The sequence below is a fragment of the Engystomops pustulosus genome, chromosome 6 (assembly GCF_040894005.1).
Source record: "Engystomops pustulosus chromosome 6, aEngPut4.maternal, whole genome shotgun sequence".
In the NCBI taxonomy this organism is placed as follows: domain Eukaryota; kingdom Metazoa; phylum Chordata; class Amphibia; order Anura; family Leptodactylidae; genus Engystomops; species Engystomops pustulosus.
In genome coordinates this window covers 11,365,550-11,392,002 of record NC_092416.1, presented here as the reverse complement: position 1 = coordinate 11,392,002, position 26,453 = coordinate 11,365,550, and the positions used below count along the sequence as shown (strand labels likewise).

The 26,453-nt window shown below is 43.2% G+C and overlaps 1 protein-coding gene across 1 annotated transcript in view; it reads right to left on the bottom strand.

The window, feature by feature from the left end:
- LOC140134569 (sialic acid-binding Ig-like lectin 14) overlaps nucleotides 1–26,017 on the bottom strand; it is a 46,370-nt gene extending 20,353 nt beyond the window's left edge. Inside the window, exons 1-3 of the mRNA XM_072154973.1 lie at nucleotides 25,935–26,017; nucleotides 10,689–10,838; nucleotides 8,908–9,282 (exon numbers count right to left, since the gene is read on the bottom strand). Of these exons, the coding sequence (XP_072011074.1) occupies nucleotides 8,908–9,282; nucleotides 10,689–10,755 (442 nt within the window). The 5' untranslated portion in view covers nucleotides 10,756–10,838; nucleotides 25,935–26,017. The remainder of the gene's footprint in view (nucleotides 1–8,907; nucleotides 9,283–10,688; nucleotides 10,839–25,934) is intronic.
- Between the last annotated feature and the right edge of the window lie 436 nt (nucleotides 26,018–26,453).

The window sequence follows — 26,453 nt, the reverse complement described above, 5'->3', positions numbered from 1 at the left end:
AACATAAAGTACAATGTCTCACGAGAAAACAACCTCAAAACCACAGGGATAAGATAAAGTGTTGAAAAGTTATTACCACAGGAAGAGACACTGGTCAGATTTAAAAACGAGGACTCAGCCTCAACTCAGAAACAGGCTACGTCCTTAAGGGGTTAAAGCAGGGGGGTGTTAAAGAGCCAGTGCTCTTCTATCTTTATCCACCTATCAAAGGCCAACAAAGATGCCTACGAGACTACATGCCACAGATGAGTTGCGTAATAATTCATGGCTGTGTCAGGTAGCCCTAAACCACCTTCCCATCAGGGTGATACCAGGACTGTTTTCAGAAGAGTTATACAAAAAATGTAAAATAACAATTGAATCAATCATATAGCCGATATCGGAAGCCTCACTGGAAGGGTCTCAAACAGATGAAGTAATCAAGGGAGGACAGACACTTTGATCGCCGCTACCTTTCCCAGCAATGACAAATGTATGGGACTCTAACTTTGCAATTGTTTTCTCACTTAATCAGTGGCGTTAGCTATATGGCCAGTCGAACGGTTAGGTACATGGGCCTAGATGTGATAGTTAACCCGGAGAGACCCAGAGGGTACATGATATTCAAAAGGAGTAGGTGCAAAGAAAAGAAAACTTCAAGGGACGCACCAGAAGCCTCGTCTAGTGGAGAGGAGAGAGGAAGCAGAGAAGGGAGGTTTGTGTCTGTTGAAGTGTAGTCCACGAAAGGTCCTGATAAAGTTGGAGCCCGTGAAGGATACTGACTTAAGCAAATAGGACCTCTTCATAATTTCCTCTTAAATCTCAAAGTCAGTAATATGGCATATAACATCCACATGAGGGCCAGTTTTTTCAGACGGCGAGCTCTATGGGTCCTATCCTTCATGAGCGGAGCTTCCAATGGCCTGTCCAAGATAGTGTTAAATAATTGCAAGTAATATTGAACATCCTCCTCACCATGATACTCAGGAATACCACAGATTGTAAGGTTATGATGGCGCCCTCTATTATCAGGAACTTCTATATGGCATCACAGATCCCTGGTCAAAGCTTGTGCCTCCACATGATGTTTTAGAGTGAACACCACCGCCCTAGCCATGTTATGATCATCATCCAGCACATTCACTCTCTGTGCCACCTGTTGAACATCCTTGCATACTGCAGCCATTTTCTGTCTGCAGGTCTCTTTGTTTAGTAGTCATTTGTTGAATATAGAGCCGGGAGGGGGGGTGGGGACACATGGCTCTTCTTCAATGCTGCAGCATAGGACATGTCCTTCCTCAGTGACTCACGATCATCTTTGGGTATGCTACAAGTTATGAGGATGGGAACTGATCCAGGCAACAATCCTTCTACCTCTTCTCTTGTGCTCTTAACGGTTAGCATCAGAGGGGCTAAGGTGGAGACTAGAGACCCATAAGACTGGTTTGAATCCTACTGTGCAAGCCTCTTCCAGGGTTCATAAGGCGATAGAGTTGTCAGCCCTCCTGGTGTTGTGGGGCTCTCAGGTAATCGCTCTCTCCCGAGATCCAGACTCCCTCCCCCCGGGAGTAGCAATTCATTTGTGGCTTGTTGCCGCACTACCTCAGTTGCTAGAAGAAGCAGGTTGCACTGTGGCAAGGGTAAGGACGAAGGAGGGAGCTCACTGCTTTGTGTAGCAGGTGCAGGCGCCATTTTGGATTTCACTGTCGGCACTTCTGAGCCCCGTTTCCTAAAGAAATCTACTGCCGGTTGTAGCAGCAATGGCCTCTCCTAAATCCTGGAGAGTCTAGTGGATGGTCCCTTGCGATTACCCATCGATGGGTGAGTTGGAGCCACTTTCCGAAACACGCCCCTTGGTGTTTGGTAATTTTTAATACTGATCAAATTCCATAGAAAAGTGATGGAGAACCTTCTGGAGATTGAGCGCCCAAACTACAAGCAAAACCCACTTTTATTTAGCAAAGTACAAAGATAACTTATTGCTCCCTGCTCTATCACAGCACTAAGGACATCAATACAGTAGAAAGAATATGGAGAAATATGGATTATCATTAGAGATGAGCGAGCACTAAAATGCTCGGGTGCTCGTTATTCGAGACGAACTTTTCCCGATGCTCGAGTGCTCGTCTCGAATAACGAGCCCCATTGAAGTCAATGGGAGACTCGAGCATTTTTCAAGGGGACCAAGGCTCTGCACAGGGAAGCTTGGCCAAACACCTGGGAACCTCAGAAAAGGATGGAAACACCATGGAAATGGACAGAAAACAGCAGGGGCAGCATTCATGGATGCCTCTGAGGCTGCTTAATCGCACCATTATGCCAAAATTATGGGCAACAGCATGGCCATGACAGAGTGCAGAGGCAGCGGCAGCAGTGGCAGGCTAGAGAGTCTCATGGCGACATACCCTAAATGGACTCAGGTTTCACCAAAGGAGGTGAAATTATTTCCTATGTGAACAAAAGGTTGACGGTATATTTAGTCGATAACACAGCATGGTGGCGACATAGTGACCAAGTTCCATAACGTATCTGGTGAAACACCCTAAAAACGAGCCTGACACAGCTCTTTTGATAAGGGGACAACATGTGGAGGCAGCCATGGAGACGACTTCCATGATTAAGAGCGACAGTATGGGGCATTCATATTGCGCTGCTATGATTGCAACTTCAGGTCTCCAGCATGGCGGCGACAGATGGGCCGAATTCCACTATGTATGTGGTGAAACACATCAAACGAGCTGTGTCAGGCAGAATTTTCAGAAGGGGATGGTGTGCTGCATATCCTCTCGTGCTCCAGCGTCTAGGGTATAGAGAGTTGAAATGAGACATTGGTGGACGCTGTGGAGGATCGTGGAGGCAAGATGGACAGAAAACAGCAGGGGCAGCATGCATGGATGCCTCTGAGGCTGCCTAAGCATGGCGGCGACAGATGGGCCGCGTTCCACTATGTATCTGGTGAAACACCTGAAAATTCTGCCTGACACAGCTCGTTTGATAAGGGGACGATGTATGGAGGCAGTGAACTAGTAGTAGATTAAAGGTGCTGCAGTTAAAACTATGTTAGTTGGATCTTGAGATGGAGCTGGCGCTCCGCTGCCAGGCGAGCTTTCGCCAATCCAAGCCCCTGTCTCTAGGCTACTCCCCAAACAGCACTTTTAAGAACCTTTTGTATAAGATCAAGTGTAGTAGCGTTCTTATAAGTTTAGGATATGGCGGGTGAGGGGAATGTAAACAGATGCGCAAGAAGCGCTGAAATAATATTGGTAAATGATAAAAGTTTGCCAGTATGTTTTGTGGATTACACAGCAGGGTGGCAACAAAGTTAACAAGTTTGATGTGGAATGCCCTGTAATAGCTCTTGGGCGGTGTGCCTTTTATCGCCTAGGCTCAGCAGTTTGAGCACCGCCTGCTGTCGCTTAGCGACGGCACTGCTGCTGTGCCTAGAGCTACCGACTGATGGCGCCATGCCCACGGATGGTAATTCGGAGGAGGAGGAGGTGGAGGAGGGGTGGGAGGAGGAGGAGGTATAGTAGGCCTTTGAGACCTGGACCGAGGTAGGCCCCGCAATCCTCGGCGTCGGCAGTATATGACCAGCCCCAGGGTCAGACTCGGTCCCAGCCTCCACCAAGTTAAGTGTAGTAGCTTTCTTATAAGTTTGGTATATGGCGGGTGAGGGGAATGTAAACAGATGCGCAAGAAGCGCTGAAATAATATCCGTAAATGGTAAAAGTTTGCCAGTATATTTTGTGGATTACACAACAGTGTAATCAACAGATGCGCAAGAAGCGCTGAAATAATATCGGTTAGTCATTAAAGTTTGCCAGTATATTTTGTGGATAACACAGCAGGGTGGCGACAAAGTTAACAACTTTGATGTGGAATCCATGAAAACAACCCAAATTTCTGCCTGACACACCTCGTTTGATAAGGGGACGATGTATGGAGGCAGCTATATGGACGACTTTTGGAGGTAGCAATGGAGACAACGTGTGGAGGCTGCTATGGAGACAATTTAATTTGGATAGTGCCTGTATGTGGCAGTCCAAAAAAGTTTTCAAACCAGAGGAGCAGGTAGGTGGCCCTCCAGAAAAATTTACTAGATTGAGTGCCTGTATGTGGCAGTCCCAAAAATTGTTTAAAACAGAGGACCGGGTAGGTGGCCCTCCAGAAAAATTAAATGCATAAAGTACTATAGCTAGAGCCAGTGGGCCCTGTCAAAAAATAGCCAGTTTCCTCTGCTTTAGTGTACAAAGAGGAGGAGAAGGAGGAAAATGAGGAGGAGTGCATAAATTATTCAGGTTGAGCTTCCTTCACCTGGTGGAGATTGGAAATTATGAGAAATCCAGGCTTTATTCATCTTAATAAGCGTCAGCCTGTCAGCGCTGTCAGTCGACAGGCGTGTACGCTTATCGGTGATGATGCCACCAGCTGCACTGAAAACCCGATCGGACAACACGCTAGCGGCAGGGCAGGCAAGAACCTCCAAGGCGTACAGCGCCAGTTCGTGCCACATGTCCAGCTTTGAAACCCAGTAGTTGTAGGGAGCTGTGTGATCATTTAGGACGATGGTATGGTCAGCTACGTACTCCCTCACCATCTTTCTGTAAAGATCAGCCCTACTGTGCCGAGACTGGGGACAGGTGACAGTGTCTTGCTGGGGTGACATAAAGCTGGCAAAAGCCTTGTAAAGCGTACCCTTGCCAGTGCTGGACAAGCTGCCTGCTCGCCTACTCTCCCTCGCTACTTGTCCCGCAGAACTACGCACTCTGCCGCTAGCGCTGTCAGAAGGGAAATACTGTTTCAGCTTGTGCACCAGGGCCTGCTGGTATTCATGCATTCTCACACTCCTTTCCTCTCCAGGGATGAGAGTGGAAAGATTTTGCTTGTACCGTGGGTCCAGGAGAGTGAATACCCAGTAATCGGTGCTGGAGTAAATTCTATGAACGCGAGGGTCACGGGATAGGCAGCCTAGCATGAAATCTGCCATATGCGCCAGAGTACCAACGCGCAAGAATTCACTCCCCTCACTGGCCTCACTGCCCATTTCCTCCTCCTCCAACTCCTCCAACTCCTCTTCTTCTGCCCATAAACGCTGAACAGTGAAGGACTGAACAATGGTCCCCTCTTGTGTCTCGCCAACATTCTCCTCCTCTTCCTCCTCATCCTCCTCCACCTCCACCTCCTCCGATATGCACTGAGAAACAGACCTAAGGGTGCTTTGGCTATCAACAAGGGAATATTCTTCCCCCGTCTCTTGTGACAAGCGCAAAGCTTCCGACTTCATGCTTATCAGAGAGTTTTTCAACAGGCCAAGCAGCATGATGGTGAGGCTGATGATGGCGGCAGTTGGAGGCGGCGCTGCGCTGCCCTGAGAGTGGCAGCATCTGTGCTGGACTTCCTGAAATGCGCACAGATGCGGCGCACCTTCGTGAGCAAATCAGACAGATTGGGGTATGTCTTGAGGAAACGCTGAACTATGAGATTTAACACATGGGCCAGGCATGGCACATGTGTCAGTCTGCCGAGTTGCAGAGCCGCCACCAGGTTACGGCCGTTGTCACACACAACCATGCCTGGCTTCAGGTTCAGCGGTGCCAGCCACAGATCAGTCTGCGCTGTGATGCCCTGTAATAGTTCTTGGGAGGTGTGCCTTTTATCGCCTAGGCTCAGCAGTTTGAGCACCGCCTGCTGTCGCTTAGCGACGGCACTGCTTCTGTGCCTAGAGCTAGCGACTGATGGCGCCATGCCCACGGATGGTAGTTCGGAGAAGGAGGTGGAGGAGGGGTGGGAGGAGGAGGAGGCATAGTAGGCCTGAAAGACCTGGACCGAGGTAGGCCCCGCAATCCTCGGCGTCGGCAGTATATGACCAGCCCCAGGGTCAGACTCGGTCCCAGCCTCCACCAAGTTAACCCAATGTGCCGTCAGCGATATATAGTGGCCCTGCCCGGCAGCACTCGTCCACGTGTCCGTGGTCAGGTGGACCTTGTCAGAAACGGCGTTGGTCAGGGCACGGATGATGTTGTCTGACACGTGCTGGTGCAGGGCTGGGACGGCATATCGGGAAAAGTAGTGGCGTCTGGGGACCGAATACCGAGGGGCGGCCGCCGCCATGAGGTTGCGAAAGGCCTCGGTCTCTACTAGCCTATAGGGCAGCATCTCCAGGCTAAGCAATCTGGAGATGTGGACATTAAGGGCTTGGGCGTGCGGGTGGGTTGCACTATATTTCCTTTTCCGCTCCAGCGTCTGGTATGGAGAGCTGAACGCTGGTGGATGCTGTGGAGGATCGTGGAGGCGACGATGGGGTTTTTGTGCCAGGGTCCTGGGCAGGGGGCTGACTATCAGCTGACATAGGGGAAGGAGCAGTGGTGTGCACGGCCGGAGGTGAACGGGCTTGGTGCCACTGAGTGGGGTGTTTAGCATTCATATGCCAGCGCATACTGGTGGTAGTTAAGCTAGTAGTGGTGGAACCCCTGCTGATCCTGGTTTGGCAAAGGTTGCACACCACAGTCCGTCGGTCATCCGGTGTTTCCTTAAAGAACCTCCAGACTTCTGAAAATCTAGCCCTCGCTGCGGGAGCCCTCGCCACGGGAGCTTCACTACGTGACACATTTGGCGCTGATGCACCAGCTCTGGCCCTGCCTCTCCGTCTGGCCCCACCACTGCCTCTTCCAACCTGTTCTGGTCGAGGACTCTCCTCCGTCTCAGAAGCACTGTGTTCACCCGGCCTCTCAACCCAGCTTGGGTCTGTCACCTCATCATCCTCCGATCCCTCAGTCTGCTCCCCCCTTGGACTTCCTGCCCTGACAACAACTTCACCACTGTCTGACAACCGTGTCTCCTCATCGTCCGACACCTCTTTACACACTTCTTCCACTACGTCAAGAAGGTCATCATCACCCACAGACTGCGACTGGTGAAAAACCTGGGCATCGGAAAATTGCTCAGCAGCAACAGGACAAATGGTTTGTGACTGTGGGAAGGGTACAGAAAACAATTCCTCAGAGTATGCCGGTTCAAATGCCAAATTTTCCTGGGAGGGGGCAGACTGGGGGGGAGGAGGCTGAGGTGCAGGAGCTGGAGGAGTGCCGATTTCGGTGACATGGGTGGACTGCGTGGAAGACTGACTGGTGGACAAATTGCTCGAAGCATTGTCAGCAATCCACGACATCACCTGTTCGCACTGTTCTGGCCTCAACAGTGCTCTACCACGAGTCCCAGTAACTTCAGACATGAACCTAGGGAGTGTAGCTCTGCGGCGTTCCCCTGCTCCCTCATCAGCAGGTGGTGTCTCACCCCGCCCAGGACCACGGCCTCTGACCCCTGCAGTAGTTGGACGCCCACGTCCCCGCCCTCGTTCTCTACCCCTAGCCCTCGGGTTAAACATTTTGAAAATGAAAGTTATAACTTTAATTTTTTTTTTAATTTTTTTTGTGTTTTATTTATTTTTTTTTTTTGTGTGTTTTTAGTTTTTAAAACCAAACGATGCTATCCTATTGCTATGGCTATTTTCTAGCCAACTATGAAAGCACACTACTATGCCAGATGAGATGACGCTGAGTTATGAAAAAATAAACGTAAAATAAAAAGTTAATGGCAGACTGTGCCTAATTTCAATCCAACCCCTAAAAAATTTTCCCACTTCGGTCTTTGCGATGGATATGTGCGTCACTAAGCGCTAAACACAACGGTCGCAAGTCTCACTGCAAATTCCTCACAATATGGTAGTAGATGCACTGCAGCAAGGACAGCCACCAGCAGATCAACCAGAAATAAAATATATAACGCTATTGTAGGCGTAAGTAAGCCGTTTGGATTCTCCTATGGCTATTTTCTAGCCAAGTATGAAAGCACACTGCTATGCCAGATGAGATGACGCTGAGTTATTAAAAAAAGAAACGTAAAATAAAAAGAAACTGGCAGACTGTGCCTAATTGAAATCAAACCCCTAATAAATTTTCCCACTTTGGTGTTTGAGGTGGATATGTGTGTCACTAAGAGCTAAACACAACGGTAGCAAGTCCCCCTGCAAATTCCTCACAATATGGTACTAGCTGCAAATAAAAAAAAAAAAATGTATAACGTTATTGTAGGCCTAAGAAGGGCTGTTGGGTTCTTGTAGAATCACTCCTGCCTAACAGTAAGCTAATAGAACACCCTAACGCTTTCCCTGACCAGCAGCAGCTCTCTCCCTAGCGGCATCCAGACACAGAATGATCCGAGCAGCGCAGGCAGGGTCTAGTCTATTCCAGGGTCACCTGATCTGGCCAGCCAACCACTGCTATCGACGTGTAAGGGTACCACGTCATGCTGGGTGGAGTGCAGAGTCTCCTGGCTTGTGATTGGCTCTGTTTCTGGCCGCCAAAAAGCAAAACGGCGGAAGATGCCATTTTCACGAGCGGGCGAAGTATTCGTCCGAGCAACGAGCAGTTTCGAGTACCCTAATGCTCGAACGAGCATCAAGCTCGGACGAGTATGTTCGCTCATCTCTAATTATCATTTTAGCTTCCCTCCAGGGTTCCCTGAACAAGAAGAATCAGGGGGCCCAGAGCAGGAGCTCCAAAAATAATCCATCTCTGCCCACAGCTTCTCGCTATTCCTTTAGTCCTGGCAGCCAAGGAAGTGTTGTTTTAAAATAGCGCTGAGTGCAAAACATCTTGAGCTGCGTCCAACTGCAGGAGGAGGCTATGAGTCCTGTCCGGCAAACTCTGTGCTGGAGTGATGTCCTGGGTGTCTACAGAGAGGGCTCAGAGAGCCACCTTCAGCACCGGTGCCATAGGGTCACCACCATTGTCCTAGAACCTGACTCAGAAGATCAGTAGTGTCCAAGAGAATAATTTACCAATATAAAAATAAGGACATTATGGGGACTGCTGGTACCTATAGTACAGGGTCAGTGTGTGATGTGACTGCAGGATCCTGATCACTTACCGGTCACAGTGATTCTGGTTGTCACTTCTTTGTTATAACCATATTTTAGTTCTCCTTTTTCAAATCTGAAGTAATATTTAGACCAGTCATCTTCACTCCCGGCGTCAGTTATGGTCAGGCTGCAGTTTCCGGTATCTGGATTTCCCGTCAGATGGAAGTTTGGCTTTTGCCCAGGTTTAGATTTATCATTACTGGCTGCAATGTAACGTGGATTGGAACCTTCCTTTATCCAGTATCCGGTAGAACCAGTGAATGTTGTCTTATAGTTGGCAGTGAAGTTACAAGGAATGGAGACACAGAGACCCTCCTGGACACTAACACTGGAAGCCACAGTAATAGAATATCCGGGTTCATATATGCGATGACATGTGACACCTGCAGGAGGACAAAGGAGGGAATTATTATATATAAGATATTACATGTATCACATCTATACCAATAAGTGTCTTATAAATATAATGCTTATATGATTAGAGACAGAGGTGAACATATGATTTTATATAAGGGAGTCAGTAAGCTGTTTCCTACTGTTCAATTCTATAGAGATTCCTGGGACAACATATTTCATGGCTAACAAGTCCTAGGACAGTGGTGGCGAACCTATGGCACGGGTGCCAGAGGTGGCACTCTGAGCCCTTTCTGTGGGCACCCAGGCCTTCACCCCAACTCAAGGCTTTCTCCTGTGATCCAATAAAGCCCAGGACATGTCATGCTCAGCGCTATTTGGCTGCCAGGACTACAGGAGGAGCAAGAAGATGTGGATAGAGATGGATTGTCATTGGAGCTCCCGCTCTGGGTCCCCTGATCCTTCCTCTCCAAGGGAACCCTGAAAGGAAGCTACAATCCTAATTTCTCCATCATCTTTCTATTGTATTGGTGTCCTCAGGAGGCCAATATGATTAAAACCTGTAGGGATCAATAAGTTACTGCTTAAATTGTCATGTTGGCACTTAGCGACATATAAGTGGGATTTGGCTGTAGCTTGGGCACTCTGTCTCCAAAAGGTTCGCTATCACTGTCCTAGGAGATTGTTATAAAGACATGAGGATGGAGCTCCATGATAAGATATGGTAACACAAAGGGCTGTATCCAGTACTGTACAGGAGCCCCCTACTGTCTGTATCCTGTACTGCACAGGGCCCCCTACTGTCTGTATCCTGTACTGCACAGGGCCCCCTACTATCTGTATCCTGTACTGCACAGGGCCCCCTACTGTCTGTATCCTGTACTGCACAGGGCCCCCTACTATCTGTATCCTGTACTGTACAGCGGTTCCCTACTGTCTGTATCCTGTACTGCACAGGGCCCCCTACTGCCTGTATCCTGTACTGCACAGGGCCCCCTACTGTCTGTATCCTGTACTGCAAAGGAGCCCCCTGCTGTCTGTATCCTATACTGCACAGGGCCCCCTACTGTCTGTATGCTGTACTGCACAGGAGCCCCCTATTGTCTGTATCCTGTACTGCACAGGAGCCCCCTACTGTCTGTATCCTGTACTGCACAGGACCCCCTACTGTCTGTATCCTGTACTGCACAGGAGCCCCCTACTGTCTGTATCCTGTACTGCACAGGGACCCCTACTGTCTGTATCCTGTACTGCACAGGGACCCCTACTGTCTGTATCATGTACTGCACAGGGACCCCTACTGTCTGTATCCTGTACTGTATAAGGGCCCCCTACTGTCTGTATCCTGCACTGCACAGGAGCCCCCTACTGTCGACATCCTGTACTGCACAGGGACCCCCTGTTGTTTGTGATCCCTACTGTATAGTGCACTTACCTATCCAGAGGAGAGGGAGGATACCCATAAGACTGACAATTGTGCTGCTGAGCTTTATGTGCCTCATCCTGACACTGAGTTGATCCTTTGGAGATTATATGTGGATTGTCGAGTCTATGGAAGAATTAGATCTCGCTTTTCTGTCTTGACCTTTTTTGAATGAAAAATAGCAATGAATTAAAGAGAATCTCTCCTTCTATCATTCATCATTACATTTATCAATATTTATGAGTTTCTATAAAGAAATCCTTGCTTGTACATTGTTACATATAGAATAAAGGATGTATATACTGTATAGCCTCTAGTATTCATACACGACCCCTTCTCAGTGTAACCTCCGGCTGATGGGCTCCTCACAGTCCTTCTGCTTACACTCATTACTCAACATCTTTCTATATTGTAACTTCCTCCCGGACGCTTTTCCTTAGCTTCCTCTTTTTCATGTGATCTTCTTGCTAATAACTTTATAAGATACAAGACATTGTTTTTGTATTGTTATATCTGTCACATTGTTCTCATCTCCTTTGTATATCTTATTATATGTATTCAGATCATAATACGACCCCCCTGCTACAATGTTACACAACCATTAACCATGTGTGATACATGCCATAACACCAAGAGAGAAATACATAGCAGAGCTATATTGTTATTGGTGGGAAATTACCACCTTCCTTTGCACCCAAAAGTAATCTAATGTAATCTCCATTGATCAAAATTTTTCAATAATAGTTAGAGAACAGCAATGACTGTAGCACATAGAAAGATTATCATTACATTCTCTGCAGGTCCCAGCAGTTACCAGTCAGTAGGGACAGCATAGGACTTCACCACGGCCACAGGACATGACTAGTCTCTCACTCGGCTCTGCTGGGACTGTTGTTGGTTTCTTGGCCAATGAATTTTCAATGCTGTTCTGTTTCAAGGAACTGCTTTACCCATTTTGCCGTGTGATAGGTGGAATTGTCCTGCATGAAAATTGCTGGCCGATTGAGTGAAGAACGCAAGGAAAGAACCACGTGTTGTTGAAGAAGGTTCTGATACACACTCGCATTCACTCTGCCATGTAGCTGTATGAGAGGTCCTACTTCTACTGCAGAAAACATTCCCCAAACCATAACACATCCTCCACTACATTTCACTGACTTCTTTACACACTTTAACTTCAGTCTTCCCAAAGTTTGTTGATGAACATAGGGGCACATTTACTTACCCGGTCCAGTCGCGATCCCGCGGCGCGTTGTCCGACGAGGATTTGGGTCTGCCGCCATTCACTAAGATCGTGCGACCAATATCCAGCAGGTGTCGCTGTGGTGCCGAGGTCCGCCGGAGTTCACGTTCTTCTTCAGGGATTGTCCGACAGCGATGCCCCCCAATTTCTGTCACGTGAAAGCCGGCACCGATGCGCCACAATCCGCTCTCGTGCGCCAAAATCCCGGACCAATTCAGCGCAAATTGGAAATATTCGGGAAACCCGCCGAAAGTGGGGCGTTCGGACCCTTAGTAAATGAGCCCCATAATGTTACCAATAAACTTATTTTCATCCCTAAAACTAACTGTGGACCACTTCTCCTCTGTCCATGCAAAATAATCTGCAGCAAAGGTGATTTGCTCCTGATTCTTTACCTATATCATCATATTTAATTTGTTCAAAATGTAATAGTTTTTTTTTTCATTCCCTTAAAGTTTGCGCAGGGGGCAGATTAAGACTGCCATAGACCATGGGCTGTATGAAAATTATAGCCCCTACAAGTCTGGAATTCACTTCCGACATATTTTAGCTCTACTAATGTGATGAGGACTGTCACCCTAGCAAAGCGGAACTTATACATTTTTGAGAGTGGTCTTTTTGTACCCCATAAAAAAATAAAAATTCCGATTTAAAAAAAAAAAATCCTTTTGCCTAATTCTAACATATAAGTCAATTGTAAGTATTTAAAATATAGCTCATCTTCTATCCCATTAAGTTTCTTCATCGTTAAGAATACGATTATTTAATTGTGCCTAATTGTATGCAAAGTTACATTTATTCCTTTTTTTCCAAAATATCTTTAAAATAATTTTTTTAATTGAATATTTTGCCATATGGAGGAAAATTGTTCCACCCTTGATACCTACTACCTACTTAATCCATTTCAATACTTTATTAAAATATCTACATAAAAGAATATTTGTTGGTGCAGATGTATTCAAAATTCCAGATTCACGTAGAGCCAATCCTTTTTCCATATTCCATCTTGTTCTTCTGTAAAGCAGAGATTACCACAGTGTCATAAATCACTTTCCTATCTCCTTAATCTCCTCCTACTAGTACCAGGTAATATCCCTCTGGTCCTCGTTCTTTCAGCTTCAAACTTTCCAGCTTTCACAGAAAACCTGCAAACCTCATCAATAACACCCTCCTCCTCCTGTAGCCCATTTCAAATGTGTCCTCGGGAATGCCCGATCAGTGTACAATAAACAACCTGTTCCTTTCTAAGTCCTTAGACCTGCTGGCCAACACAGAAACGTGGCTCCATCAAGATGACACTGCCTCCACTGCTGCTCTGTCTTATGATGATGAGTAAATTTGATAAAATGTGATCCCAACCCCAAACTTTTTAAAGTCTCACTGAAGAAACCCTTTTTACCCCATCAAATGCCTGAGATGGGTCTATAAACAGAATGGAAAGGTTCTCCGCTGGTCCATGTGTGTATTGGTAAACAATCTCATAAGGTTACTCAGAGAGTGTCTATTTGGGATAAACCCATACACTTTCTCATGAATCAATGCAAATTCAACACTTTTTATCACTAATATCTTAGCATATCATTTTAAATCCATTTTTAAAAGAGTTTTATAAGGTCATAATAGTCATTCTCATACTTACTTTTATTCAGGACCAACGTAATTTTTTCTTCCTTCACTGAATCATGTAATATACCAATCTCCATTGCTCAAGATTTCTATAGTAGAATGGGCAGACCTATACTGATTTGAAAGATGCATTACCAGTGAAGGAATCCAGTGGCATTTTTAATTCCTCTAAAGTGATTGGTTCATCTAATTTTTTAATTTTTTTGCATTGATGATAATATTAATTGTAAGTAATTATGTATTTGCTCAGAACCCATTTAATTCTCAGATTTATATAAATCAGAAAAAATTCCTGATCCATTCTGATAGAGTCAATGGGGATTATTTATCATACGCCGGCGCTCGTGCTCAGTCCAATACATCAAGAGGCTCCGGCCTTTTGATGTATCCGGTGGGGTCCTGCGCAGCGCTAATTTATAAACACAGCCGGTCGACTTTTCATTTTTTGGGAGGGAAATTTATTGATCTTATTCTGCTTCATGTCCATAACACAATTGTAATCACCATATGATAAAACAAAACAATCTTGTCTATTTCCCTTAAACAATAAAAGTCGCTTAACCCCTACGGGACTCCGCCTCTTTTGACCATAAGGACGCGGTCCCATTTTTCAAATCTGCCCTGTGTCACTATAAGTGGTTATAGCTTTGGAATGATATGAGATATCCAGGGGATTTTGAGATTGTTTTCCCGTGACACACACTTCAAATTAGTTTAAATCTTTTGCTTTTAGTTATGAAAAAAAACAAAATTGGGCAAAAATTTGGAAAAATTCTTTATTTTCAACGTTCTAAATTCTCTACTTTTGATGCAGATAGTCCTAGCACCCAAATAAATTCATAACTTACATTTCCCAAATGTCTGCTTTATGTTGGATGGTTTTTTAAGATTCCACATATTTTACTAGAATGTTATGAGGCTCAGAATTTGGGGGCCATTTTTAAAATTTTTTGTAAAATCACCAAAACCCGTATTTAGATGGACCTGTTCAACTTCTAATTGACACTGAGAGGCCTAAATAATAGCGAGACTCATAAATTACCCATTGTGGAAACTACACCCCTCAATGTATGAAAAACCACTTTTAAGAAGTTTGTTAACCCTTTAGGTGTTTTATAGGGGCTAAAACAAAATGGAGGTGCATTTACAATGGATTAAATGACTAAAGGCTCCACAAAGTTTGATACCCAATCTCTCCCGAGTGCCGATCCCCCATATGTGGTGGTGACTGCTGTATGGGCGCACGGCTGGGCATAGGAGGGAAGGAGGAGCATAGAATGGGAGGAGCCATCCAGAGCCAATCCCCCATATGTGGTGGTGACTGCTGTATGGGCGCACGGCCAGGCATAGAAGGGAAGGAGGCGCCATGTAGAGCAGATTTGCTATGTCACATGGTACAGGCTATAATTTTTTTCTTTTTTTAATGTAGACCTATAGGGGCTTATTTATTTTGCCACATGAGATGCACTTTCCTGGTACATAATTTTGGGGCATCTATAGCTAATTGGTGAGATTTTAACTCTTTGTTGGTGGAGGAAATGAAAATCATCAATTTTTAGGAACATTTTTATGGTTTTTTTTTTGCCCGTTAAAAAAAAAAAATAGTATATTATTTTTATTCTACGGGTCACCACGATTATGAAAAGACCTCATTTATATAGATTTTTATTTTTTTCCCATTTTTACTGAATAAAAAGTAATTTGGCAAAAAATATAACTTTTTTATTTTTTGCCTCACAAATCTGGTTAAGGGCTTATTTTTTGCGAGACGGATTGTTCTTTTTAGTGGACTTATATTAGAGTGCATAACATTTTTAAAATCACTTTTTAGAGCATTTTTATAGGGTATTAATTGAAAATTATCTTTTTTTGGAGCTTTTTTGGGGTTTTTTTTTACGGGGTTCACTTTGCGGATCTAATAACAATTTTGTTTTATTATGCAGATTGTTGCGGATGCAGGGATATAAATATGGGACCAAATATGTGGGGGTTTTGTGTATTTTATTCAATTGTACTGAATAAAAACTAATTTGGAGAAAATCTTGTTCATTTTAGCATCACCATCTTTTCATATGCATAACTTTTTTATTTTTCAGCTGACAAATCTAATTAGGGGCTTATTTTTTGCGAGAAGAGTTGTTCTTTTTAGTGGACTTATATCAGAGTGCATAACATTTTTTAAATAACTTTTTAGAGAATTTTTTATATTATTATCATTAGTATTAATTTAAAATGATCTTTTTTCGGAACGTTTTTGCGTTTTTTTTCTCCGCCGTTTACCGTGCGGGTCCAGTAATGAGTCTGTTTTATTATACAGATTGTTACGGACGTGGCAATACCAAATATGCAGCGGTTTTTTTTTTTAGTTTTTGTGGTTTTTATACTTTATTAAGTGTTTTTATGGGAAAGTGACATTTTAGGGGCTTATATTTTCATGTATTTATTTTTTGTTTATTCTAATGTGTTAACTTTAGTGTTTTTCACTTTTTTTTTACTTATACATACTTGAACTTGAACCAGTGATGCTCTGATCGCTGGTTCAAGTTCAATACACTGCTCTACAATATTTCATTGTAGAGCAGTGGAAACTGTCTGAGCATGCATGTGCATGATCAGACAGTTTACAGTCAGATCCGGAAGGGGTCTGGCTGCCAGGGACATCGGGCAGCTCTGGGCCACATGGCAGTCCTCGGAGCTGCCCAGAAGAGGATCGGATCCCCCAGAAAGCAGCACGGGGGATCCGATCCATAGCGCAAACACCCTTACAAGCCGCGGTCATGCTTGACCGCGGCGTGTAAGGGTTTAACACCTGTGATCGGAGCCGGCTCCGATCGCGGGTGTTAGCGCTGGCTGTCAGCTGTGATAGAGCCGCTGCTTCTGGTGCCGGCTCCATTCGTGAGTCGGTGCCAGAAGCAAGACGTTATAGCAAGTCCCCGTGCGCTTAGCATTTTGCCCCCGGGACGTACTATAACGTCCTGGTGCGCCTAGGGGTTAAACGGGTTGTCCCTTTAAGCACATTCCAGAAAATAATTGATATTGTTTGTGTATAAAAAGTTATACATTTTTACAATTCACTTTCTGTATCCATTCTGCATGGTTTCCAAGATCCCTTTAATCATGTCTCATTAACACAGGGGTGGTATACTGGGGCATGACTAGGAGATGCAGGGCCCCCCTTTCCACTTAAAAAAAATATACTTACTACCTGTACGCTCACACATGTGAGTTAGAATCACACATTGTATATACATACTCTATATCCATATATACAATAAATATACACATACATACATACTGTACCATATACACCCATGAATCATATACTCAGGCATACAGCATAAACACATCACATATTCACACACATATAGTACATACATACAATATGCATACATATAATACAATATATGGAAATAAAGCCTATGCACACATATAAGGTATATACACACATTCAGCATTCAGCATGCAATACCTAGGATTCCAGGGCCCCCTTACACTGTAGACCCCATAGCAGCTTCTACGGCTGTTACCCCTGCAGTTACACCCCTGCTGGTATATATATAAATTACACTATAAATCTAAATCCTTTAGGACACAATCAATAAAATGGCATTGCCCCATATTGACCCGTATGTGATGCCAACATTTAAATTCAAGTCTTATGTGTACCACTAACCCCCTCTAGCCTTAGATAAAAAGTAGCAAAGAATTTTGTATATTGACTCCCTTGTAAAGTGAGTTTCTGTGACCACAAAATGGCAGGTAGATGTCTCTGCACATAATCTAGGACTGTTCTTGTTATCAAGTTTCCCAATTCCCTAACATTCCATGTAAAGTGTTGCATTCATATTAATATATATATATATATATATATATATATATATATATATATATATATATATATATTAATATTCATTTATAAACAGTGTGAATATAAGAATAAGCCAATGAGGTAGCATAGCCATATAATAAGTGTAGAGCATCCCCAAAATAAAAAATAAATAAATAGGGGAAACCCATTCCCTGGCTAAACCCCCCAAACCCACCTTCATTAGCTACTAGCTGTAAATCCTGGCGTTGTCTGGGTGAGTGAATAACTGTGCTTAGCTATAGCAAAATAGAATTGGTTAACAAAAAATATTTTATCTCTAATTATGCTTGCCTCTCACTCATTCTCCCTGCTTGTCTTATTGTCTCTTACTCTCCCTTCCTGTCTCTGTCTCTCACTCTCTCTTCCTGTCTCTGTCTCTCACTCTCCCTGTCTGTGTCCTTCTCTCACTCACTCTCCGTCTGTCTCTCACTTACTCGCTCGCTCACTCTCCCTGCCTGTCTCTCACTCTCCCTGCCTGTCTATCTGTATCAGTTTCCCCGCCTGTCTAGCTGTCTCACTCTCCCTGCCTGTCTCTCTGTCAATCAATTTCTCTCCTTGCCTAACTCTCTGTCACTCAATCACCTGCCTTTCTCTCATTCTCCCTGCCTGTCTTTAAGTCAAACATTTTCCTGCCTGACTCTCTGTCACTAACTCACTCTCCCTGCCTGTCTTTATGTCAAACATTTTCCTGCCTGTCTCTCTGTCACTAACTCACTCTCCCTGCCTGTCTTTCAGTCACTCACTCTACCTTCCTGTCTCTCTGTCACTTATTCTCTCTTCCTGTCTCTATTGCACATGCTTACTCTCCTTGCCTGTCTCTCTGTCACTCACTCTCCCTGCCTGTATATCACTCTCCCTGCCTGTATATCACTTTCCCTGCCTTTCTCTTTGTCTTTATGCCTATCCATCTTACCTCAAACATAAGCTGTCTTATGCTCATTGCCTAAAGTAACAAATCAATTAATGACCTGTGTCAAAACAGCAACCAATCTCAGCTCAGCTTCTAACTGAAACAGTAGCAGCAGACAATGGCTCCTGTTTATGGTGGTTAAAGAGTGTAATTAGGATATCGCAGGGTGAAAATTTCAATTCAAAACCGACTCTGTGACATTCCCTGAGTCATAGAGAGCGGCTGTGGAAAATCTGGTGATTGTAAACGCCATGGTGCAGATTCCTTTAGTGGACATACATGCAGTATATACATGCACACACATACACATCCATACACACCCATACACACACATACACATACATACACATACACACACATACATACACACACATACATATGCATACACATACATACACATACATACACATACACATACACACACATACACATACACACCCATACACACACACACATACACATACATACACACCCATACACACACATACACATACATACACACACATACACATAAATACACATACATACACATACATACACATACATACACACACATACACATACATACACATACACATACACACACATACACACACATACACACACATATACATACATACACACCCATACACACACATACACATACATACACATACATACACATACATACATACACATACATACACATACATACACATACATACACATACATACACACACATACACATACATACACATACACAGCCATACACACACATACACACACATACACATACATACACATACATACACATACATACATACACATACATACACATACATACACATACATACACATACATACACATACACAGCCATACACACACATACACACACACATACACATACATACACACCCATGCACTCAGCTTTATATATTAGACTACGTATGTAAGTCTCTTCCAAACTCTCTAACTCTCCATGTATCTTAAGGAAGTCAAATACCAAAAGTAGAATGTTCCCAGTGTAGTTATAATAAGAATAAAATCCTCAATACATCAAATTAGCTTTAGGTACCGCCCAACAAGGAGCACCACAAGCTAAGTCATCCAAAATGACTCACAATATATCATTGTCCCAGTTACAGCCTCTCATGGGACTTTCTTTTGCTCATTATCAAAAAAGTTGTACAACACATGGATCAAAGCCCCTTAGAGGGAATAGTTATGCATATAAAACTTAGATTTCCTTATTTTGCCTTTGATTCTGGAGAGGTCAGGTAAATACATTGGGGGGGAGAAGTATGAAGCCATTTTTTTTCCAGACATCTGGTGTAATTTGTGCCAAAAAAACTTTCTGCAGCAATTAATAAAGACTACACTTTTCTGATTTGTTCCACTAAGGGGCGTGGTCTTTAAAGGATTGGGTGAGTTCTTCTGAAAAAGGGGTGTGGTCTGCTGGAAAATAGGGTGCACGCCCAAAAATGAAGACTGTGCACCACGTTGTGGCACAAACATTTAGACCAACTGCAAGGAGCTGTGAAGTAGAACACCACAGTTTTAAACTGCGCCAGAATTTAACATCACAGTAATAGATATGGCACAGCAAAAACCTAGTGTTGTCTGACAGACCTGCGCCACCTTCATCCATTCCCCTGATTATCTTTACACCATGGTAAAGATTTTCTTCTCATGGCCTGCAATACCATATCTCAAGCTCTTAAAAAGATACATTTAAAGGGGTTTTCCTATGAAAGAAAATTCTCAAATCTCACTCCCCTAGTGATGTTTACACATTAAAGATCATGTTTAACCCCTTACTTTACAATGTTACTCATTATTATTGGTGTTTTATCCCCTATTACTCAGTGAGGGTCAGTGTAAGATACCAGAGTGTGAGCAGGGACTCTCTAATCAGACACTTTATGATCCCTTTAGTGCTATGAGATTCTGTGAGCTGACAATGTGCTTCGATTATTACGGTAAGAAGTTTATCTACACTTTCATTTACCTTCTGAACATTCTACTAGTATCTGACACATAGAAAGAGAGATGAGACAGATCAGAGACGAGTGATGATGAGATCCATGAGATGCATATTACACATAATGACACTCTCAGCTCTATTATCATAGCCATAACATACACAGTTCTGCTGTATGCCTCCTACCCCCTCCCCTGGATAAAGACCTTATCTGCCTATAGCTTGTGGCTTTTCTCTCCTTCCATTTAAGATGTAATAATTTCTAGTCATAACGATGAGCACAACAATACAGTTAATGTATTTCAAAATTATAGTTGTTGTAACAATTACAGTAAATTGCCACATATCTAGATACTTGAATTTATATCCATTACAACACAGGATGAAGGTCAGAATAGAGAAGTCTCAGGAATACTACATTACATTAGTTTCCATCATGCAAACCAATGGTTAAATGTATTGTAATAATAGAGCAGCTACCCAGAAAGTTTGTATAATGGGGCTATGGGCTGGCAGGCTGTATACTGGGGCTATGGGGTGGCAGGCTGTATACTGGGGCTATGGGCTGGCAGGCTGTCTACTGGGGCTTTGGGCTGGCAGGCTGTATACTGGGGCTATGGGCTGGTAGGCTGTATACTGGGGCTATGGGCTGGCAGGCTGTATACTGGGGCTATGGGCTGGCAGGCTGTATACTGGGGCTATGGGCTGGCAGGCTGTATACTGGGGCTATGGGCTGGCAGGCTGTATACTGGGGCTATGGGCTCCCTGGCGGTATACTGGGGTTATGGGCTCCCTGGCTGTATACTGGGGCTATGGGCTGGCAGGCTGTATACTAGGGCTATGGGCAGGCAGGCTGTATACTGGGGTTATGGGCTGGCAGGCTGTATAATGGGGCTATGGGCTGGCAGGCTGTATACTGGGGCTATGGGCTGGCAGGCTGTATACTGGGGCTATGGGCTCTCTGGCGGTATACTGGGGCTATGGGCTCCCTGGCTGTATACTGGAGCTATGGGTTGGCAGGCTGTATACTAGAGCTATGGGCAGGCAGGCTGTATACTGGGGTTATGGGCTGGCAGGCTGTATAATGGGGCTATGGGCTGGCAGGCTGTATACTGGGGCTATGGGCTGGCAGGCTGTATACTGGGGCTATGGGCTGGCAGGCTGTATACTGGGGCTATGGGCAGGCAGGCTGTATACTGGGGATATGGGCTGGCAGGCTGTATACTGGGGCTATGGGCTGACTGGCTAGCTGTATACTGGGGGGCTGGCTACATATATATATATATATATATATATATATATATATATATATATATATATATTACAGTGGGCTGGATATATACTGGGGCGGTGCGCTGACTATATACCAGTATTATAGTAGTAATATTCCTGTACGTAGGGGGCAGTATTATAGTAGTTGTATTCTTGTACATAAGGAGCAGTATTATAGTAGTTGTATTCTTGTACATAGGGGGCTGTATTATAGTAGTTAGGGGGCGGTATTATAGTAGTTATATTCTTGTACATAGGGGGCGGTATTATAGTAGTTATATTCTTGTACATAGGGGGCAGTATTATAGTAGTTATATTCTTGTACATAGGGGGCAGTGTTGTAGTAGTTATATTCCTGTACGTAGGGGGCAGTATTATAGTAGTTGTATTCTTGTACATAGGGGGCGGTATTATAGTAGTTATATTCTTGTACATATGGCGCAGTATTATAGTAGTTATATTCTTGTACATAGGGGGCAGTATTATAGTAGCTATATTCCTGTACATAGGGGGCAGTTTTATAGTAGTTATATTCTTGTACATAGGGGGCAGTATTGTAGTAGTTATATTCTTGTACATAAGGGCGGTATTATAGTAGTTATATACTTGTACATAGGGGGCAGTATTATAGTAGTTATATTCTTGTACATAGGGGCATTATTATAGTAGTTATATTCTTGTACATAGGGGCAGTATTATAGTAGTTATATACTTGTACATAGGGGAGCAGTATTATAGTAGTTATATTCCTGTACATAGGGGCAGTATTATAGTAGTTATATACTTGTACATAGGGGAGCAGTATTATAGTAGTTATATTCTTGTACATAGGGGGCAGTATTATAGTAGTTATATTCTTGTACATAGGGGGCAGTATTATAGTAGTTATATTCTTGTACATAGGGGGCAGTATTATAGTAGTTATATTCTTGTACATAGGGGCATTATTATAGTAGTTATATTCTTGTACATAGGGGGCAGTATTATAGTAGTTATATTCTTGTACATAGGTGGCAGTATTATAGTAGTTATATTCTTGTACATAGGGGGCAGTATTATAGTAGTTATATTCCTGTACATAGGGGGCAGTATTATAGTAGTTATATTCTTGTACATAGGGGGCAGTATTATAGTAGGTATATTCTTGTACATAGGGGGCAGTATTATAGTAGTTATATTCCTGTACATAGGGGGCAGTATTATAGTAGTTATATTCTTGTACATAGGGGCAGTATTATAGTAGTTATATTCTTGTACATAGGGGGCAGTATTATAGTAGGTATATTCTTGTACATAGGGGGCAGTATTATAGTAGTTATATTCCTGTACATAGGGGGCAGAATTATAGTAGTTACATTCTTGTACATAGGGGCAGTATTATACTAGTTATATTCTTGTACATAGGGGGCAGTATTATAGTAGTTATATTCCTGTACATAGGGGGCAGTATTATAGTAGTTATATTCTTGTACATAGGGGGCAGTATTATAGTAGTTATATTCTTGTACATAGGGGGCAGTATTATAGTAGTTATATTCTTGTACATAGGGGGCAGTGTTATAGTAGTTATATTCCTGTACATAGGGGGCAGTATTATACTAGTTATATTCTTGTACATAGGGACAGTATTATAGTAGGTATATTCTTGTACATAGGGGGCAGTATTACAATATATTTTACTTAGGGAAACCTTAGAAGAGCACATGAGTGAAATCTGGTTCATAGAAATCTCATTATACCATTTGGTTAAAATTTAATTCCTTTTATTTAATCATTACATTTATTTAAAAACAACAGTATGATAATGCAATTTGTAAAATACAAACAAAAAATGAGTTATCCTCGGGAGTTATTCCTTTACAAGGAGGCAGTATGAGTCTCTTTCTCTGCGGTGTACATGTTGATTTAGACCATCTATTAACAGTTTGTATGGAGTTTAGTAACTCCACCCACATCACAAGGCCACACCTACTTGTTTTGACCCCGCCCACAAAATGGGGCCACTTTTACAGTTTTTTCCAGGGCCACTTTAAATTCCCAGTCCGCCCCTGGATACAAGGGTATTAGATCAGCCTACATACCCCCTAATTTCTATGCCTACGGGAAAATTTGGTGCAATTCTATCAGATGTCATGAAACTTTCGTCACACATTGGACAAAAATCTTATGATTTAATTTGTAGACAACCGAAAACTGTGATGGACAATCAACATTAAAGAATCCAGTTAATTATGTTATTGCTTTTCTATTTTCAGAATACTGTGGCAAATTTACTTACCCGATCCTGTCGCGATCCCCAACGATCCTGTCGGTCCGACGAAGATGAAGTTCGGCGCGATTCACGTAGCTCGTGCGCCCGATTTCCTGCATGTGTCACTTCCCCCACTGAAGTCCGCCGGAGTTCACCTTCTTTTTCACAGTGCTTTTAAGTGCGTGTCTTGCCACACAAAGTCCTGTGCGTTGTCCGAATCCGTCGGATGGTCCAAACCCCCCCCCCCCCCGATTTATGTCACGTGAAAGACACCGCTGATGCGCCAAAAACCCTTTCTAAATGCGGCACACATCGGTAATATTCAGGTATTCCAACGATAGTGCGGACCGAGGACCCTTAGTAAATGAGCCCCACTGGGTATTAGAAATAATATCTTGTATTTCCTAAATTTTTCACTAAAACACTTCCTTCTACACAATAAAAAAATAAAAGTAAGTAGTTATAAATATATATTTTTTATTTTTATGATTTTTATTTTTAACTTATCTATGTTTTTCGCCTGCTTGTCAACAGTCTCACTTGTATGTCACAATAATAGATTGGATTGGTCTTCCACCAAACTTGATCTTGGATGTATCTAAATTTTTCAACTCCCTAGATGACCTCTCTTTTAATTTTCCCTGAAACGTCCATAGGATTTTTAGGAACCACAGACAACCTTTGAGATTATAAAGGGCAGAGGTATAATCCAGAAGCTAATGTCCCACAGAAAAGAGATTTCCAGCTGAGGTTCATCTGTCTTTTCCTTTCTTACATGAGCCCTCGAGTCTTCCTTCTACTGTTTCTCGTAACAATAATATTGAAAGACTTTTTTTAAATAGTTGATTGGAAAGAGGTCAAAATCCAACAACCCTGACGGTAAGAGTAGGGAGTGGGGTCACCGCGCTGTAGGGATTATGGATACAGTCCTAAAACTTTCACTGGAAACCATCAGAAGACATTCCAGGTAACTCTTCGAGTCAGTGATACTTCCATGTTTAACAAAATACGTTCTTGGTAGATTTTAGAACTTGATCAACACAACTTAGTATCATTCATCGGGAGGGCACAGACCCTTTCATGCTGTTAACAAAAACTAGATCAATTCTTTATATTCAACTAAGGAAACACTTTCCTCAAAACCAACACCAATCTATTGTTGTTTGGAGAGTACATCAACGTTATATTTAGAGATGAGCGAGTATACTGCTTGGTGGAGTATTAGCATACTCGGACCGGCTCGTTACTCGGACGAGTATTTCCCCTGCTCGAGCATTAAATTAAGTGAAGAACAGTGTTTTTATTGTTTAATAAAATATTCCAGATGTTTCCTGATGTTTTGCTTGTAAGAACACATTGAAATAACACTATTCTTCACTTTGCAGGTGTGTCCGCGTGTCTCCCGCTAGGTTCGGAGATGTTCGGAACATCTGGAATGTGAAGAATATTGTTCTTTCAATGTGTTCTGCACTTATATGGTCCTGTATTCAGTGTTTTTAATGTTTTAATTCTATTCTTCACATTGCAGGTTTGTGTGCGTGTCTTCCGATAGGTTCGGAGATACGCGCACACATCTGCAAAGTGAGGAATAGTGTTATTTCAATGTGTTCTTACAAGCAAAACATCAGGAAACATCTGTAATATTTTATTAAACACTGTTCTTTTACTGTTCTGTTTTATCAAAAAAATACTCGGGTCTCCCATTGACTTCAATGGGGTTCGTTATTCGAGACGAGCACTCGAGCATCGGGAAAAGTTTGTCTCGAATAACGAGCTCCCGAGCATTTTAGTGCTCGCTCATCTCTAGTTATATTTTTTTACATAAATCAGATAATTATTTAGTTAATAGATACTGATAACACAGGACTTACATAGAATAGGAATATAATAACAGTCTACAATACCTCCATGATATGTAATATTCAGAGATAGCTATAGGGGATGTCGAGGTATTAGTACCACACTGGCCCTGGTGAATGAGGGGGATCAAAGGCTCCCCCAGTATTATAGATGCCACATGGAGGGAAACCTGTACAGATTTTGTATTGGGACCCAGGAATCACAATTCCTTAATAGAAAAAATAGTAATAATCTACATAAGATATAAAAGCGTCTCCTATACTCACCAGATGCCGTAGATCCTCTGCATGTTCTCACTTAGTCCTGACCCTCATCGTTCTCCGACACTTCCCCTTTCTGTGACTTCCCCATTCTATACACTCAGCGCTGTATTGCCACATCCAGTATATAGAAATCAGATAGGAATCAGCAACGAAGTGTTTGTAAGTGAATTATATAGATAGCAGTGTGTTATACATTAGTCAGTGGAAAGTTAAAAATGTGCTGAAAAATCTCAATGATTTCTGAGAATTAAGCTAAAATGTACAAACTTCAAATAGAGGACAGAATTACTCAGAGATTTGTCTTATTTTGGACACATTGGGGGTCATTTACTAAGGGCCCGATTCGCGTTTTCCCGACGTGTTACCCGAATATTTCCGATTTGCGCCGATTGTACCTGAATTGCCCAGGGATTGTGGCGCACGCGATCGGATTGTGGCGCATCGGCGCCGGCATGCGCGCAACGGAAATCGGGGGGCGTGGCCGAACGAAAACCCGACGTATTCGGAAAAACCGCCGCATTT